Source organism: Phyllostomus hastatus, unplaced genomic scaffold, assembly GCF_019186645.2.
Source record: "Phyllostomus hastatus isolate PE091 unplaced genomic scaffold, TTU_PhHast_1.1 phas_contig_283, whole genome shotgun sequence".
Lineage (NCBI taxonomy): Eukaryota > Metazoa > Chordata > Mammalia > Chiroptera > Phyllostomidae > Phyllostomus > Phyllostomus hastatus.
Window position 1 is genome coordinate 2027982 of NW_025333833.1, and position 17831 is coordinate 2045812.

The following is a 17831-nucleotide window of genomic DNA, read 5'->3' on the forward strand; positions in this document are numbered from 1 at the left end:
CCACGGACGTGGAAGATTACGAGAGAACATTCCGCAGCCCTGGCACAGAGGACGGAGGGACGCCCCCACGCGCCTGGTTCCTACGTGGGAGCACGCCGGGCAGTCCACGCTCCTCTCGAACCGCGGCGTTACTTATAAAAAAGAACGAATCTCAGCACATGCCCTTAAGCACCTCCCCCCACCACCCCCAGGTGACGTCCGAAATCCTTTCCAGAGGCGACCATTAGCAGAAACGACTTTATTCACCGAGCCACGCGGCCTCCCGCCTCTGCACGGGCAGTTCGACGGATGCGCCGTTACCCCCACGGGGCTGCGGTCCGCGCCGCCGCCGCAGCTCCGCGTGACGGTGGGACACAGGGCTGGGGCGCGGGGCCGGGCCCATCCCCCGGGCAGGCCACTGGGTGACCCAAGTCAGTGGCGACCCCTCGAGGACTCTGTCGTCGGGCCTGCAAAGGGCTTCTATCACTCCCCACCCTTGGAACAACCTCTCGAAGGAGAGAAGACGACCAAGTCCGACTCGGCGGCACCGTCTGAGTTCTTTGTCACTGTTGGCGGCGGCAGCGCCAATGCCAGCTCCTCTGAAGGGCTTCGCTGTCCGTCGCCGGAGACGTTCTGTCTCCGCTCCGCCTCTCTCCTGACTCACAAATCACTCCGTGTGGGCTTCTGTCACGGCCCTTGACGTATTCTGGCTCAAGTTGTTTGTGCAAGTGCGTAATCTTCCCGCAGGCTCTTGAAGGACAGGAATCATCATTCTGGGGGGCGGGGGACCCAGACACCCTGGGCCCTTGCTTGACACACACACAGCAGGGCGTGGTGTCTGTGGAGCGGAACCGCAGCCTGGGGCGGAGGGGGGCCACTGCGCTCTCCAGAAAGAGCATTTTCCGATGAGTTTCCTTCTCTAGACGGTGGACGCCCGGGAACGGGGGCCAGTTCTGTGTTGACCGCTGCGCCCCCAGCGCCCAGCACGGCACCTGACACGTGGCCGACATTCGAAACAGGCGTGTTTGTGGGAGAGAGGGAGGGAGGGAGGCAGGGGAGCAGGGAGGGACGAACGCATGGAAAGGAAACCAGGAGCAGGAACTGCATCACAAGCGATTACACAGCGAGGCAGGGCAGGCCGTGCAGGTGGCGGCCGGTCTGACCAGGAAGGAGAGGGCTTGGTGGGGAGCCTGAGGGAGCACAAGGGTTCGGGATGTTGTGCATTATTATTATTATTATTATTACTATTATTATTATTATTACTACGATGATGATTTCCTATGCAGAGCATGCTTGTAGCCTCCCGGGAGGGGGCCAAACTCCCTGTAGCCGCGGCTTTATCCCCAGGTGTTCCTAATACGTGAAGCGCCGTTGCGACAAACCGTCCGTAATAACTACCGAGATGGGGTGGGTGGCAGGTCACCCTGAGGGACAGGTTGATGCACCGACTGCCCCCTGGTGGTCAGAGGTGGCCGCCACCCTGAGCAACAGCTGCAAACCTCTCGGTCAGCAGCAGCTTGGACGGGAGCTCAGACGGTTCTGCGCCATTGTAACGAATCCCCCCCCTCGCCACGCGACAGACTGGACGATGTAGGCGCAGGCCCTCCGGTCCCCGAAAAGTCACAGGCACCGTCTGCAGCCTCAGACGGCGGTTTGTCCCGCCGGCCCTGGCTGCGCAGGGGACTCCCTGAGGGGCCTTCCACTTCGACGGCTCGGCCGCACAGGCCCATGACTTCAGACACCCGAGTCCCCGCCACTTGTCAGAGAAGGACAGAGGCAAGGGGCTGATCTCGAGGCCTCGGAGGCGGCACCCCCTGGGTCCCGGAGCTGGAAGGCCCGGCGACGCCCCCCTGAAACGTGTTGGGTTTTATAATCCTCAGCTCTCGGCCCCACTGCGCGGCGCCCCCCCACCCCCTGCAAGGAGTTCTGTCAGACTGGCCGGGTCCCCGACGTGCTGGGGAGCAAACGGAACACCAGCAGGCCCCTCTCGCCCCTCGGGGCAGAGGAACCTTCCTTCCTCTGCGCCGACACCGGAGCACGGCTCGGTCAAACGCCGCTCTGCAGTCTTGACTTGCGTTACCCTCACGTACGCGCCCCCGGCACCCCCGCCGCTGGACCGTAGGTTCCTGCCGGGGAATGTACAGGCCTTCGTCACTTTTCTCTTGGTTTGAAAAACAGACAGAGTGGTGCCTGGTTGACTTCTATCGGTAATTCGTCTGAGGATCAGAGAACTCTGGTGTGCGGCAATATTTCAGTAACAAATGTCCTAGACCGTTGGCCAACGTCCAGACTTTAAAATTCCTGGCGCTGTTTCAGTTTAGGGTGGATGGGTGGTTTAGCCTCTTCTCAAGTGCGGCCTGGCCCGGGACCCCTGGGGGGCGCGGCTTCCTGTGCCAGCCTCTCCTAATCTATCCGCCTTGCCAACTTCGGTTTTCCCGGTGAGGGAAGACAGGGGTGTTTGTTTGTGTGCCACAGTGTAATTTTCTAAAACTTCTTATTGTTCAAGGGCTTTTGAGCTCGTCCTTTTGGCCCCATGAAGGCTCCTCTGTTTCTCAGGGAGTTTCTCCAGCGCAGACAAAGGGGACTTGTAAAACTCGCCAAGGACACCCCTAAGGCAGGTGCCCGCGGATACGGCCCTGTGCCCTGTGCCCCGTGCCCCCGCGGGCCGGGCCGAGCGCGGCCGTCTGCGGGCGACTCGACAGCTGCCGGCTCTCCGCCCTGCCCCCCTACACCCGCCCCCCCCTGCCGCCAGCAGCACCGCCGGACATCTGCACGTTCTCCGGGTGCGCACAGTAGGCGTCTAGGGAGAGGCATGCCCTTGTCAGTTTGGAAAGTGGCATCTCAAAACCCACCCTGCCTACTCCATTTTTTTTCTTTTTTCTTTTTTCTGTGAGACGGATGGTGGGTGTGGTCACAAAGCAAAGGAGAGCGAAGGGGGGTAGACGCGGAAGACGGGGCAGGAGGGGACACCTTTCATCCGAGGGGAGCTGGGGCGGCGGGACGAGGACGGTGGCCGCGGAGATGGAGGACAGCCAGCGGCTCCGAGGGTATCTGGAGCTGGGCTCCAGACGACCAGTTAGATGAGGGGAGAGGGGGAGGGGACGAGAGGAGGACCGAGTCCCGGCTTCTGCTTTGGGCTGGTGGGTGGGCGGTGGCGCCAGCCACTGCCTGGGGACACGGGCCAGCTGGTGTCTGCAGCGGCAGGTGGATTCGGTTCCCCAGGGGTCGGGTCTGAAACGCCGGTGGGACAGCCGGGCGGCGATGCCCGGAGCGCGGCTGGACAGTGGGACGGAGGGTGGGAGGAGAGGTTGGAGTCACCGGCATACAGACGGTGGCGACAGCCTGGGCGCCGGCACAGTGTCCCAGGGAGGGGACGGTGGACCGCACAGGGCCGCCCGCCTCCGGGCGGTGTGCGGAGGAGGAGGAGGACGTGTTGGGGAGTGCAGCCTGCAGGAGCAGGCCGCGGGCGGTGGGGGGGGGGGGGGCAGAGGGTGCCGAGAAGTCCCGGAGGCAAGGGTTGAGCAGGGCCCGTTGGACCTAGCAAGGAGGTTCCTGGGTGGGGACGGTGGCAGCCAGAGGGCAGTCGGCTGGGGCGTGGGCGGGAGCGGGGGGTGGGGGGGGGTGGGCGGAGACCCCACACATTTGCAGCTCCTTCAAGGAGTGTGGCAGTGAGCAGGTGAAAGGGGACATCAGAGGACTACAGGGTCTTTGCAAATTGTTGTGTTTTAGTGGGAGGGGTTTGGGCACTTTCTTTCAGGATTGTACTTACTTGTTTTTAGAGAGAGGGGAAAGGGGGAAGGAAAGAAACATGGATGTGAGAGAGAAACACTGAACAACGGTCGCCTCTAACGCCCTCAACCGGGAGCCTGGCCCACACCCCAGGCATGCGCCCCGACTGGGAATCGAACCGGTGACCTTTTGGTTTGCCAGATGACGCCCGACCCACTGAGCCACACGGGTCAGGGCTGAGCAGGTGCTGAATGCTCACAGGAAGGAGCCGCGAGACACGGAAGGCTGGGCACGTGAGGTGGGAACTGGGTGCAGTGTGCACACTCAGCACGGACAGAGCCGTGGCAGGGCGAGGGCACGGGCCCGGAGCCGGGCAGGAGCAGGCGGTCGCCTGTCATGGGAAGAGGGGTCTCCGCCAGCCTCGAGGAAGGGCAGAGGAAGGAGCCGGGGCCCCTCGCCCCGCCCCTGCCCATCAACCGACCGGCTGCCCTGCACTCAGCTCGCTGAAGACGCCTGTCGAGCTACACGGTGTTCAGACGGGACCAGAGAACTCACCGTTGCCAGGTGACCACCCCAACCCCGAGGGAGCGCGTCACTGCCACGTGGGCCAAAGTCACAGCTTTGTGAGTCACGTGTCTGACCACCTCCCAGGTGCGTCAGAGAATAACCTCCACAGAACGCTGGCGTCGTCAGTGATGGTGGCGGTGGGACCACAGGGACAGGACGCGCCCGGGGGGGACCGTAAGGAACACTCTGTCCTGGCCCTCGAGCCGGAGAGGGGCGACGCGGCCGGGCTGGCCGCGGCGGACTGGCTTGTGTGTCACCCTCTCTCCCTCACCCGCAGGGCGAGCCCCGAGTCTTGTCCATGTCCAAGGCCAATGGGCGTTTCTGCCCAAGAGACGAGTCATGGTCAGTCCCAGCCAGCCTGGTTCAGGAAGGGGCACGGCTCTCGGTTCTGGCCAGTGAGACCGCAAGGAGTCAGCGGGAAGGAAGCTTCTGGAAGCGTCCCCTCATGGTTGAGAAAAGCAGCAGGAGGAAGATGTGCGTCTGTCCGCTGTCTCTGAGCGCGAGCTCTCCCCAGAGGGCGGCGGCGGCCCCGGGGTCACGGGAACCCCCGGGAGGACGGAGCGGGATGGGAGGAAGGAGGCCCTTCGGCGAGGCCGCCTGAGCTGTGCTGCTGGCCGGCCCCAGGGCCGCCTGCCCTGGGCTTTCTCGCTCCCTGAACTAACAGGTTTTCCTGGCTTCGAGGCCACTCCTCACTGCAGCTGGTCGGTGCGGCCGGGTGGGCCCGAGGACGGCCTGCAGCGAGCGGGTGCTGGGAGAGGCGGGGGCCAGCAGTGGGGAGGGTCCGCCGCCCCTGGTGGGGGAGGAACCATGTTGTGACGAGGCCCCCTGACTAAAGAGGACGGGGGTCCTGGGGGAAGGAGGACACAGCCTGGGGAGAAGGGAGGCAGAGGACAGGGCAGAGCCGGTCCCGCCAGCGTCCCTCCAGCTCCTCCCGTCCTCGGGGGATGCGGGCTTGTGGTCCAGTCTCTGCAGCTCCGTGGTTCAGCTCTCACTCCTCGGTCTGGGGCCCCCTCCCGGCCTCGGGGGCGGGGGGATATTCTACGCCAGCTCCAGGGAGAGAAACCGCACAGGTGCCACCCGCTCCCCGAGGACGCACACCCCCGCCACGGGTGGCACCGAGGGTTCAGAGAACCGGCCGGGCCGGGTACCCCCAGGGCAGAAACATCCATTCTCCGCACCCCGGTGGCCCATCCACATCTCGGGACGTGAAGGTCACCTAACTCCGCTACTCCCCACGGTTCCAACCCGACGACCCTGTGACCCTGTCTGGGCACCTCCAGGAAGGTGACGCTTGAATGCCCCGCCGCCCCGACCAGCAACCCCAATTGCCTGCGTCCTGAAGGGGGCGCCTTCCCAGTGAGTTCGCCTCTGGGTATCTCACACACCGCGGGACACCTTGGCGCGTCTCGAAGTCCCCTCCCCTCCGTCCCCCAAAGTTGTCCCCTCTCTCCAAGTGTCCGTCTGTCTGGCTGCCCACTGGTTTCAGCGCCCAGTGTCTCCCTCCGTTCAGAGGCTCCCATGTCCCCCCAAACAACTTCAGTCACATCTCAGCCAGGGGTCCCCCTCCACTCTGTCCCACGGACCACCTGCCTCGTCAGCCTGTCACCTCCCCACTCAGGACGCTGCCTGCCGTGACTGTCACATGCCGTGACTGTCACATGCCGTGACTGTCACCTGCCACTGTGCCAAGCCCCAGCTCTTCTTGGGGAGGGGGATTTGAGGCTCCGCCGTACAGCAGAGCCAGACACACGAGCCAGACACCGTCCGACCCACACGGCGTGCTCCCCCAGCTCTGGCTCCCGCCCCGCTGCCTCCAGGGGGGGGGTGCTCCGTGCCCCCGCTCAGCTCAGCTCGGCCAATCCTCCCATTCCTCCAGGCCCAGCTGGGGCCCCACCTCTTCCCTGAAGACGGAGGGACCACTGGAGCTTGCTCTCCCAGACTCCCCCAGTCCCGTGCTCGTTAGCAGCTAGTTGTCCTAACAAAGGTCCATCCTCTGCCCCTGCCTGGACCGCTCTGCCAGGACGCAGGACGCAGGCCACGTCCCATGCTTCCGAGTGCTCCTCTCGGTGCCCGTCAGCCCCGAGCCTTGGGCAGGGATGAGGACACGGTTTACTGACTTCTAGAGAGGAGACAACCGTCCCCAAAGGGGCGTCCCTGAGCTCATGGCTGTCTTCAGCTAGGGACCAGCGTGTGAGCTGGGGAGGGCGGGGGCAGGGCGGTCCGGGGCCACATTTACCACTGCGGCTTCCTCCAGTGGGGCCACTTGGAGCCAGGGGAGGTGGGTGCGGCTTGTCCATCAGCATGCCCGGTGAGGGGGCTCCTCCCAGGGGGACGGGGGGGATGGAGTAGGGGCCGGGGATGCGGGAGACTGAGGGAGGGTACCCGGCCTTGGCTGCTTTCCCTGCTGCGTACACTGTGGAGGGAGAGGAAGAGCGAGAGAGATTACACGGCCCCGCCCTCACGACCCGCACGCCACGCACCCCTGAGGGTGCGCTTCAGGGAGCTCCTGGGCGTGTGTGTGCCTGTGTGTGTGCCTGTGCTCGTGTGTGTGGGCGCTCACACATGTCTGTGTGCGCACACGCACCCATGTGCATGCTTCTGTGTGCATTTGTGTGCGCTGTGTGCTTATGTGTGGGTACACACGTGTGTCTGCATGTAGCATGTACCCATGTGTGAGTGTGTGCCGTGCCTGCACTTTGTGCGGGGGCACATGTGTGTGTGCCTGTTTCATGTGCATGCACACATGGGTATGTATGCCTGTGCTGGTGCGCGCACACGTGGGCACGTGTGCACATGTGCCTGTGTTGTGTGTGTGCACGTGTGGGTGTGTTTGTACGTGCGCTTGTGTGTACATGTGTGGGCGCGTGTGAACGTGTGCGTGTGTGGGCTTGTGTTTGCGTGTGTGCGCCCTGTGCATGTGACGTGTCCGCCCGTGGGTGTGTTCTCCCAGGACTGAATCACCTCGCAGACGCATTCTCCCCCGCTCCCTGGGACTCCTCCAGCTCCGTCGCCTTCTCGGGAGGCGACAACATCAGAATTACGGTGTTCAGTGCCTGGCAACCGCGTCAGCAACATCAGGCGGCACTGGGAGCTGTGACGGCGGCCCACTCCCAGCCGCACCGCCTGTAGGCGGCCTCTGCCGGGGCTGCCCCGGCTGCCTGCAGGGGAGCGGGGCCTCTTCCAGAGAGGCGGGGCGAGCAGGGGGCGCCTCGCGCAGGCCCCGCCGTGAGCTCGAGAGCAGAGCAGAGCCCCGACTCCTCCGGAAAGCGCTTTACCCCTGGGGGCGCTAAACATGCACGCTCTGGCTCTCCTACAGGGGCTGGCCGGGCTCCTAGCTCCATGCCCACCTGGGCGTGGCCGGTCACGTGAGCTCGGGACTCCCCGAAGGAGGACTGGTCCCTCCGCGCACGCACCGTTTTGGCGTGGGAGCGAATGAACCCCATCCGCGGCCGGGTGGTGCCCACCGCGGCGGCCTGCACGCTCTGCCTGGGGGGCATGACCGGAGGCGGCTCCCTCGGGTTTGAACGCCCCGGGGAGAGGGCAAAGGCCTCACCCGCAACCTCGCCATCCTGAACCTGCCCTTCCTGTCGTCGTCAGTGTCAACGAGCACTCCGAAAGCCGGTGACAGGCGTGGACAAGAAGCATGGAGAGGTGAATGGTGGCGAATGGGAAATGAAGACGGTCAGCTCTGGGAGGCGGGGCTCCCGGCGGGGGGCGGGGTCTGGAGTGAGTGACACTGGGGCGGGAGGGAAGGGGGCGCAGGAGGCCCGGTACTCACAGGCCTGCGGGCAGCAGCAGGAGTCGGGGCAGCACGGGCAGCGCACGTAGCAGCAGCAGCTGTGCGGGCAGCACTGGCACCAGCAGATGCCCACCAGGACGAAGAAGAGGAAGACTCCCAGGATCACCAGGCCCACGAACACCCACTCTGGAAGGACGCACAGGGAAAGCCGTGTCAGGACGGACGGGCATGCGCGCTGGCGTCTCCCCGCGAACAGGCAGGAGCGGCGGGGGCGGGGGGGCCTGGGGAGGAAGGCGCCTCGTCAGCCAGCACTGAGCCCCCAAATGCCGGGGACCCTCGGGGACCGAGATGTGTACTTCCGCCAAGAAGAGGGACGTCACCTGGCCTCGGTCCTACGGAGAACGCGCAGTGACCAGCCCAGGCCCACAGGGAGGGGTTTCAGGGACCCCTCCAGGGGAAAGGATTTACCGTGTTGACCACAGTGTCGGCACAAGCATGGGACAAGGGTGGAAAGACTCGTGCCCGGGAGGGAGGGGACTTTGTTTGCTGAGCTATGAGGTGGTGGGTTCTGCGGCCGCATATTTTGGGGAGTCTCGTTAATCTTGTCCCTAGAAGTGTGTAAGTCCTGAGGAGAACGTCTCCATGTCCACCTGGCCTAAATCAGAACACATCTAGGTGGTCGGGGTCCTTAGGTGTCGTCTGTTTCCCTGCCCACGGCCCCTGCAGTGTCTGCCCTGACCTCAGCGTCAGGGCGTGTCCTTGCCCTGCAAACGGCGCTGAGAGACGAGGAGAGACGGGGGTTTTCAACAGAGAAGATGCTGTCCCCACCCCTCGCTGTAGGGCCCCCCCACTCCCTCGGGGGGGGGGGGGGCGGCTGGGAGACCACAGGGACCTCCGATCTCCCTTAACAGCTACAAGATTAGAGCCATTCATTCTGATGGAAAATCACCCACCAAAAAGCCCTCTGCAATGGACTTTAAGTACCGGCTGTTTTTCCTAAGTTGGGTTATTCAATTTTCCTTCCGTGGAAAGGACATTCGGTGACATTTTTGTTATATAAAGGGTTTTGTGATGAGGGTGAAGTTAGGGGCCTTCGCCGAGAACGTAATTTCCTCAGAGAAAATAGCTCCTGTTTCCCGAATGTGCCTCCTCGGGCAGCCGCCTGAAATGCGCTCACCCTGACCCGGTCTCGCGCTCTGCGGAGAGGGGCTGAGAAGAACTCGTGCCCGCGAGGGTGGCCGGGGAGCGTCGTGCCGAGGACAATGGATGGCGGAGGGCTCTGGCCTGGCTCTTAGAAGCAACACAGTCACAGCGTGTACCCCGAGACACAGGGAGCCCTGCGCACGGGGTGAGCTGTGGGCCTGGCGGTCAAGGAGAAAACAGTGGCTGGTGACCTCGCACGAACATTGTAACCCATGAAAGGGTTCTCCAGTCACAGGGAGGGGATTCCCGGCAGCCGGGGCCAGATTCAAAAAATACAGTAACTCCTTCTTGGGACTGGGGTATGTGACGTCTAATTTAAAGAAGCAATGCAAGGTAACATTGTTTCTTTCATTTGGGGGGGCCGAGTGGTACAAAGTGGCCCAATTCTGGAGCCGGGGGCTCACAGAGAGACAGCTCTTTGTGTCCCTGGGCTCAGCGTGAATAAGAGTGTCTGTGTTTGGGCTGGTCAGCGAAGGGGACAGAGCCAAAAGAATTCTTGGAAACATAATGAGTGAAGCTCAACCAGGAAGACTCTGGATGTTTCTTAAACCTTGAATCGAGTCAAAAGCAATGGCCGGGAATGTTTTCTATCTCTCTGTAGCTCTTAAGTACCAGTCAGCTCTTAAACCTTGGGCCAAAACCCTCCACAGAAAGACGGAACCCATTCCCACTCCCCGAGATTGGCTCTGCCTTCCCCCGTGGTTCCTTCTGACCTCTCTCTGAGCTTCCTCCCATCACGGACTACTGGGCCACGCCAAACTCACGCTGGCTTGTCTAGGCTGGTGCGTTCCACTCAAGCTACATAAAGTTTCAGAGGTGTGCATTCGGGACAAGTGTACTTGACCTATGGTCCACAGACACTCTGCAAGGACTGAGGGGCCCCAGAAGGCCCTGAAATCGTACACAGAGCACACCAGGTGTGCAGACGCGTGCCTCCAAGGAGGGAGGGGCGCATGGCTGAAGTTACAGACGGCGGTTCAGAGTAACGCGGCTGCAGGCTAAATGAATGGGCAGACGTATAACTGGGGGCATAAGGAATGCAGACAAGTAATGACTCGGTTAACAGTGCTTAGAACTCTGCGTGCGGCCGAGACGCCGAGGTGGGCGGGGAGGGGGGCTGAAGGACCCGAGGGCCCGGCACGGAGGACCTGGGTCCCCGTCTCAGCCCATTTCGAATTCCTATTATGCTTTTAGGGTCTGATAACGGAAGATGCACAACTCAAAGCCTCTCCCAGCGGGCTTGGCTATTCATCCTGGAAAAGACCACAGACAGGTGGAGACACTTGCGTGAACAAATTAAAGGGAGCAATCAGTGACGCGTGCAGCAGCCAGACAGACGGAGGGACAGCGCGGCGGGCAAGCAGAAGGAGGGTTCGGTGACTGAGTACCTGGCATAAGCTCCACGGCAAAGCTGGGCAAGAGGTCAGCGCGCAGCCCTGTCCTGCCTGGAGGAGGTGGAAGGGAAAGAGAAGGAAAGAGGTTACTGGCAAGGAAAGCACAGCCGGAAGCCTGGCCGCGGAGGGCGCCGTCCCCACGCCGGGCACTGGCCCGCGCTCTCCGTGGCACGTGGGGCCCATCGCAGCAGCAGCTGGGCTCGGCCCGGAGAATGACCTTCCCGGCCGGTCGCTGGCAGCCTTGTGAGTGAGCCCGGCACCCCGCATCAGGGTGGGAGCAGTCACAGAGCTTCCGCTCCAACCGTTTCCAGGAGGAGGACATCTCCGCCTTAAGGACGAAAAACCCGCCGGCGCAGACGACACGCAGCGTCTCCACTCACTTCACTTCCTTCTCTGCACGCTGTTTTGGAGAGTCCAACCCGCATGCATCCAGACAGCCAGCCTACGTTTCCAAACATCCCCAGACACCCCTGAGTCCGCGTAAAAACAAAGCACATGGTAGACTTTAACGCGGAGTTTGCTCACTGCGTGATTCTGTTTACGGCCTAGAGATCGTTCGACGGTTAAAATTTCCAGAGGCAAGGACAGTAAACTAGGTCGTCCACGGTCACCCGCTCCTCTGCCCTCCTTCAGGCTTCCACGGTTCCCTGTGCACCCATCTGCGGCAGGGCTTGCCCACAGGGCGCCCACAGGGGGCGCTGTGTGGCCCCAGGTGACCCGTGCCTGGCGTGGCAGAGAAGCTCCAGGGCCTGGCGTCAGCACGGGTGGCCCGAGGCTCCCGCTGGCAAGGAGCCCTGCGGGAAACGGGTCCCTGGAAGACCCAGGAGAAGGAGGCTGGTCCTCCCAAAAGTAGCCTGGCCTATAGAGACTGCCCTTGGCCCGTTCTCCCATCACGGGGAGTGTCAGGGCCCTGGCGGGGGGGGAGGCGGGGCGGTGCGCGTGCGCCTGCGCCAGACACCTCCGCCACACTGCGGTCTTGGGGACAAACCAGGCGCCGTGGGAGAGGGCGAGCCAGCTGCCACCTTCCGGCCTTGGGCTGGCCGAAGGGTCCCTGTGGCCCCCGAATGCTGCGTCATCTGTGTGCGTGACATGCTTCCAGAACAGTAGGGCGACGGGCAGTCTTAGTTTTCTAGTAACCGCATCGAAAGAGGAAAAAGCATGAGATGAATGATATTTCTTACTTATACCAATATAGCCCAGACACTGACACTTCACAGGCTCAGTCTATCAGCTCGGTGCTGCTGGGGGCTGGTTCACACGTGTGGGGGCGGGGGCTCATTCCACTCCCGGTGAAATCTGGGGATGGGGCGTAAAGGAAAGGTCACTCGCGTGTGTGGTTTATACTTTGGGCCGGAAGGTCGTGGTTGGGCACTGTCCTCTCCTCTCTCAAGCTCCCCCTGTGCCCCCCGCCGAAAAGCAGCTCTGGAGTGGGTCGTAGAAAGGGGAGCAGGCCCAGGCCATCATTGTGTGGGGGGGGTGATGCTGGACCAGGGCAAGGTGCTAGGGACTCGGGGAAAGGGGTTTTTGCTCCCTCTGCTTTTTCTCGGTTCTCCCCGACTCTCCAAGGCCAGTGAAGTAAATGCGTCCCGGCCACGTCTCCTGCAGGGGTGACGGTCCCGCATTTGAAAGTTTGTCAGGACCAGAGTTCGTTCCAAGGGCCAGGAAGCACGCCGTGGGGGACTCGGGCCAGCGCTGGTGCGGTTTGGGGCAAGAAGAGCTCCCCTCTGTCTCCAGTCTGTCGGGTGCGGTCGATGTGCTCAGAACGGTCCGCCGCCCGCAAGGTCTGGGCAGGGGGCGGGGGGGGCATGAGAGCCACGGGAGGCGCTGGGAAAGGCATCCCCAGGGTGGGCCTCAGCCTGAGACTTCACGAGAGGCTCAGCGGAGCTCACAGGCGTCTGGTCCAGTTTTCCAGGATGGGAGGCCAGACTGGGGTTTGGGGCTGAAGTCAGGGCAGCGACGGAGAGCATCCATTGGCCTCACCTGGGGCGTTCTCTGCACAAACGTCTCTTGGAAAGTCAGCAAAGCAATCGACGGCTGGCTAAGGATTTGGGAACTTGGGATCCTGGGCCTCTCTTAAAGGCATAATTAATACTAATCTCCAGCCAAGAGCCCATGATCAGGAAATCAATACACAGTGTTTTTAGCAAGCCAGTCATCCCACACTTAAAGAAAAAACAAAAACCCTGGACAATCAGCACTTCTAAGGATATCTCTTACTGTACCTAGTAAAGAAGAAGTTTCTCTTGCTTCTACTCTCTGGTTCTCAAGCCTGCCAGCGCTGAAGCCTCTGTGGACGTGAGACGGCCCAGCTCATTAATTACACTCACAACGGAGACAGTATCGACGGTGCACGCTGCCGGTCCGTGCGTTCCCGCAGGAAACTGGCCGTGAGAGTTATTAACTGGAAGAACCCAGACAGTCAAGGGGGAACAGCGCTCAGACGCGGCCTACGGAGCGTGGCGTATTGGAGAGAGCGGCGGGCGGGGCTCGGGGGCTGGGCGCGGCGCTGCCCGGCATTTCCACGGTGATTACTCCAGGCAAACCGCGTCCCCTTCCCAGGCCTCAGCGCTCTCCCGGGCCAAAGAAGTGGGCTGTACGCGGGGAGACCATTCGGCTGGGTTTGTCGGGGACAGTCCTGGCTTACGACGCTGCTCGTCCTGGGGTGATTATTCCCAGCGCCCCTTTTTACTCTCAGTGTGGGGGACCCTGCCGAGGACACTTTTGGTTCTCAAATCTGATACGCAGCGACTGGAGTCGCAAAGGCAGCTCTCCGTCTGTAGGGACCAGCAGGGCATGCAAACGTAAGGGACACGTAAGGGAGGCACGCAGCCTGGGGGCGTGGCAAACGGCAGATTACGCGTCTGGAGCGGCTGCCACTACCCACGTCTGGCCAGCTGTGGTCCCAGACGAATGTGCCTTCAGGGTTGACCAGACCCCAGACTTTTTATGTGAAACATCCTGATGTCTGAATGTTCGCGACTGATTCAAGGCTTTTAAAGAACGCCAGGCGAGCCATACAAACTGGGTCTGGGGCCACCTGCAGCCCCAAGATCACGCACCGCCAAGCACGCATAAAACATGAAAGCCGGATTCCTCCGCAGGCTCTTTGGTGACCGCCACGGTCTTCTGATCCTGCTTCTGCACCCGGCACATCAGCCCCGGACACCGGGGTCCCGGCCTGACAGCATCACCCCCCACCCTGCTGGCTGCTCCTACTCCAGGGAGCCGGAAGGGGCACGGGAAAAGCATGCCAAAGGGGCTTTCATGTTTTAGATTTTTTTTTTACATCTGTAATTGAAAAGACTAAAATAAGGAAAGGCAGTGTCAGGAATGCAGACAGGGGACTCACAAAGCTTGTCACTCCAACAGAAAGGTGGACGTCAAACTTCTCACTCTCCCGGAAGCCGCAGCCAACAGCCGTTTCAGAAGACGCCCCGGTTTCCCACGGTGCACTGGTGTGGCTGGCCCCCACTGGCCACGGGATACACTCTCACAGTCCAGAGGGGAAGGGCAAAGGTCTTTGGAGTCCAGACCAGTCAGAGTTTGGGGAGAGTGGACAGGGCCGCCCCATCAGGCCCACGGTGGACAGAGTGCAAGTCTCCGGCTTTGACACTGTGACTCACATTCCCCTGGACTAAAGGCACCTTAAAGCGTGGGTTTCCGCTTGGACCCCGCGTTTCGGAAAAGCATTCTGCTTCCGTCTCGTTGCCTGGCGATTCCGGAGAAACGCCATGGCCGGTGGAAATGCTCGCTCCTTCCTTCCTGTCCTGACCGGTCACGCCCACGGAAGCCCCGCCCGGGGAGCACCCCAACCTTCAGAGCAGACACCCGCCCGCTTTCAGCAGCGCTCGGCCAGCCCCGGGACTCACGCCCGTCCCTCCGGCGCCCGCGCCAGAGCGGCGGTCCCGCATCACTGGAATGTCTGAGAAAGGGCTGAAGACAGGCCGCGCCAGCAGACGGCCCCGCTTCCTCTCTTCGTAGTTCGGACTGTTAGTAACAAACGCAGTGTTCCTGCGGCACTCAGTCTTCCCGGCCCTGGCGGGACCCAGCACTGCTGAGAAACTTCCCCGTGAATCAGCTGGACGACGCAGGCGTACCAGCCGTTAGTGCGAGCTCATGGGGGTGCCCGTTTCACACCGAAGTGTCACACGCGTCGCAGCCCAGAGTGTCCGCAGGCCTTGGCTTGGACGGTCAGGGCAGCAGCACGCACTGCGGACGGGACAACTTACACGCCGTCCCTCCACCGCCCCCTACGGCAGGGGCCCCCTTGAAGTTCTCCCCCCTGCCTATCGTGTTCGTACTCCTCGGAACCGCTGCTTCTGGGGTGTCTCCAGTTCATTCGCTCATCCTTCCTTCGTTCATTCGACCAACAAAGACGTGTGTGTTGCGCCAGGCACAGGCCAGGGGCGGGGGACAGGACGGGACCCCCACACTCGAGAGGCCCCGGGCTAGCCCGGGCCCGTGTCCGGCCGTGTGAGTGCAAGAACTCACTGTCAGCCGTTCGCGTTTTGTCCCCAGACCTAACTGAGGCCCCGCACGTTCCTCCTGCCCAAAGCAGTGCTCGCTCTCACCGGCCTTTCCCGCATGGGTGACCTCGGGTGCCTCTGGTCCCGGGCCTTCCCCCGCAAAGACCCAGTGTTGGCGCTGCCCCGAGCCCAGCAAACCCCGTCCGGGCGACATTTCCCCGAGGTTCTAGGACTCCCTTCGTGGTGGGCCAGGCCCCCCAAGGCAGGACTGACTCCCCTTCTTCCCTGAAAGCACGGCGCACCCTCGCCCGACTGTCCTGCCTTGTTCAGATCTACACCACACACAGCCTCCGAGACTCTGGCCTGGGCCGGTGGCTGCCCGGGGAAAGAGTGTCCGCCCCGCTCAGAGGGCCACCAGACACGCCCGCAGGGTGCACCTTCACGCAGGGACGGGGACCCTCCGGGACAGGACCTGCGTTCGCAGCCTGGTGTCCTCGGCAGCCCCGGAGGTGGGACCCCCTCCACCGCTCCGGCCCTTGCAGTGTTTCCTGCAGTGAACACCCGCCCCCCCACCCCGTGGGCTGTGCTGGCTTCCGGCCGGCATCTGGCCGGCCGCGCGCCTCCACCGCGCTACACCAGCCAGGGCACAATTGTGTCTTTTCTAGGTGTCCGAGGAGAGTGGGTGCCTTTCTCCGGCCTTGCAAGCGTGAACTTGCTTCTACGGCTATTTGGAATTTCAAATAGATTAGAAACTTCCCCAGGGCACACCGGTCCCTGTTTTTGTTCTGTATTCCCCTGGCAACCATACGGTCCATCAGAGGGTCTGACTCCCCATCACCAAGGGGGCGCCAGCACCCCCCCTTCTGGGTACATATTGATAAACTGTGTCTGAGCCTTTCCTGCATGTCTTCCTGCTCTTTGTGTCCTTCGCGTTTCAGTTCGCTTTAAACCACGTGAGTAGTTCCGACGCCGGGTTCTCTCCGTCAGAGGACGGAGCACTCTGAGCCCGTCTGCAGTTAAGCGCTAATAGACACTCTTCGGGCTTTGGGGCAGCGATTGTGAGGCTGGCTCAAACCGCTGACTTCTATTGGCACAGAATTCTGGAGTCAGGTTTGGTCTGCTTTCAGGAGCCCGAGGCTCGGAGAGGTTACGAATCTGACCCAGGTCCTCCCAGCTGACTCGCCACCAAACGGAGAACAGAACCTGGATCTGCTCACCCCATTCCTGCATCCCCTCCCCCCCAGTACCTCGCTCCCCGTCAAGCCCGGGTCGTCCTTCACTGAGGCACGTGCAGCAGCTGCTTCCTCATCTCCGGGTCTCTGCAGCGAGCGCCCCTCCAATGCGCCTGCGGCATCCTCGCCCCACAAACTGATACACAGTGACGAAAACCGAGCGCAGAGTCTCTGCCTTTGCAAAGTGCGGCGGCGACCCCGCCCCCTGCCCTTGGCGAGTGGAGGTGTAAAATGTTATCAGTAATGTAACAGCTCCTGGTGGCCGGGGATGAAACGCAGAGGACAGCCTGATCTGCCCCCGAGCTGAGGAGGAACAGGGTGGGGCTCAGGGAGGAACAGGGAGGAGGAAGCTGAGATGCTGGCTGCGGTTCTGCAGGGTGGGGGGGGGTATTTCCTGGGCTCCCCAGGCTGGGTTCCAACCTCAGGCTGGTGCGGGCACCTTAGATACAAAGATGCCAAGAATGGCTACTTCCTCAGCCAACAAAGCCCCTGCGGTCACTGGGGGAAGACAGGGAGAACACACCCCTAGTGCCGGGGGCTGTCCGGCCTCCAGGGCCAGTCCCCTCTCTCCGTGAGAACGCAAACCTGCACCCTGAATAGCGGCAGCTGGCTTGGGAGAAAAAAGGGGTGGCTGTCCCCTGAGCGGCTTCCAAGGGCCGCCATTCTTTCTGTGCAGGGCTGAGCCGATTTCTCGGTGACACCCCCTCTCCCATGCGCACACACAGGCCTCCAGCGTCTGCCCCCCGGGTCCACCGACCACAATGAGGCTGGCGGCTGACCCAGCGGCTCCAGCGGGCTCGTCACCACGGTAACCAAGGCTGCCGGAATGCGCGCTAATTGAAGGCCAGTTTCCTCCCACCTCGGTGAGCAACAAGTGAGGCGGCTGAGGCAGCGCCGCAGCGCGGGGGAGGCGGAACGCTCCGCCGCGCGCCTGGGGGCTGGGCACGCGGGCCGGGGAGACAGGCCGCCGCCGCAAGACCCCATCCGTTCTCGTAACAACCCGGGCGCGGAGGAGCCCACACGGACGTCCCCTGTCCTGCAGAAATCTCAGCGCCCCTTTCTCAGCGAGCAGCCAGGCCAGCCACGGCGTGCCGGCCGGCCCCTGGCTCGGAGACAGGCACAGGGCAGGTTCTCCTGAATAAAAAATGAAAGGTCGGAGACAGCGAGGGCTCCTCGGGGGCAGCCGAGCGACCCCAAGGCGCCCCCAGCTCCTCTGGAACGTCAGTGCTTGTCAATCAAAGGGGGAGCCTTCCCCGTGGCCGTCTCTAAAGATGGGGTGACCGCCACACCGCGCGGCCTAGACGTCTCCGTTGACGCCCGTGGTCCTGACACCAATTAGCGTCTCCCGGTTCGGACACAAACGACGAAGTAGCCCTATCGCGTCTGTCCAGGACCACGCTGACCCCAAACCAAGTCTCAGGGGCTCCCCGACGCCCCCCGGACTTCTTCCAGTGGCCCATGCGGGCGGACTCAGCCCTTGCCTCCAGGCGGCAAACTCCCCGCAGTTAACTGCGGCTTCCCG

At 62.4% G+C, this 17831-nt stretch overlaps 1 protein-coding gene across 3 annotated transcripts in view; it reads right to left on the reverse strand.

Moving 5' to 3' along the window:
• ILDR2 (immunoglobulin like domain containing receptor 2) overlaps positions 1-17831 on the reverse strand; it is a 48214-nt gene that overhangs the window by 7787 nt on the left and 22596 nt on the right. The window contains exons 4-6 of one of the 3 annotated variants that reach the window (XM_045838835.1): positions 10606-10662; positions 8054-8200; positions 6512-6688 (exon numbers count right to left, since the gene is read on the reverse strand). In XM_045838835.1, coding sequence (XP_045694791.1) covers positions 6512-6688; positions 8054-8200; positions 10606-10662 — 381 coding nt within the window. The remainder of the gene's footprint in view (positions 1-6511; positions 6689-8053; positions 8201-10605; positions 10663-17831) is intronic. The other 2 variants (XM_045838836.1, XM_045838837.1) reach the window with 2 other exon arrangements.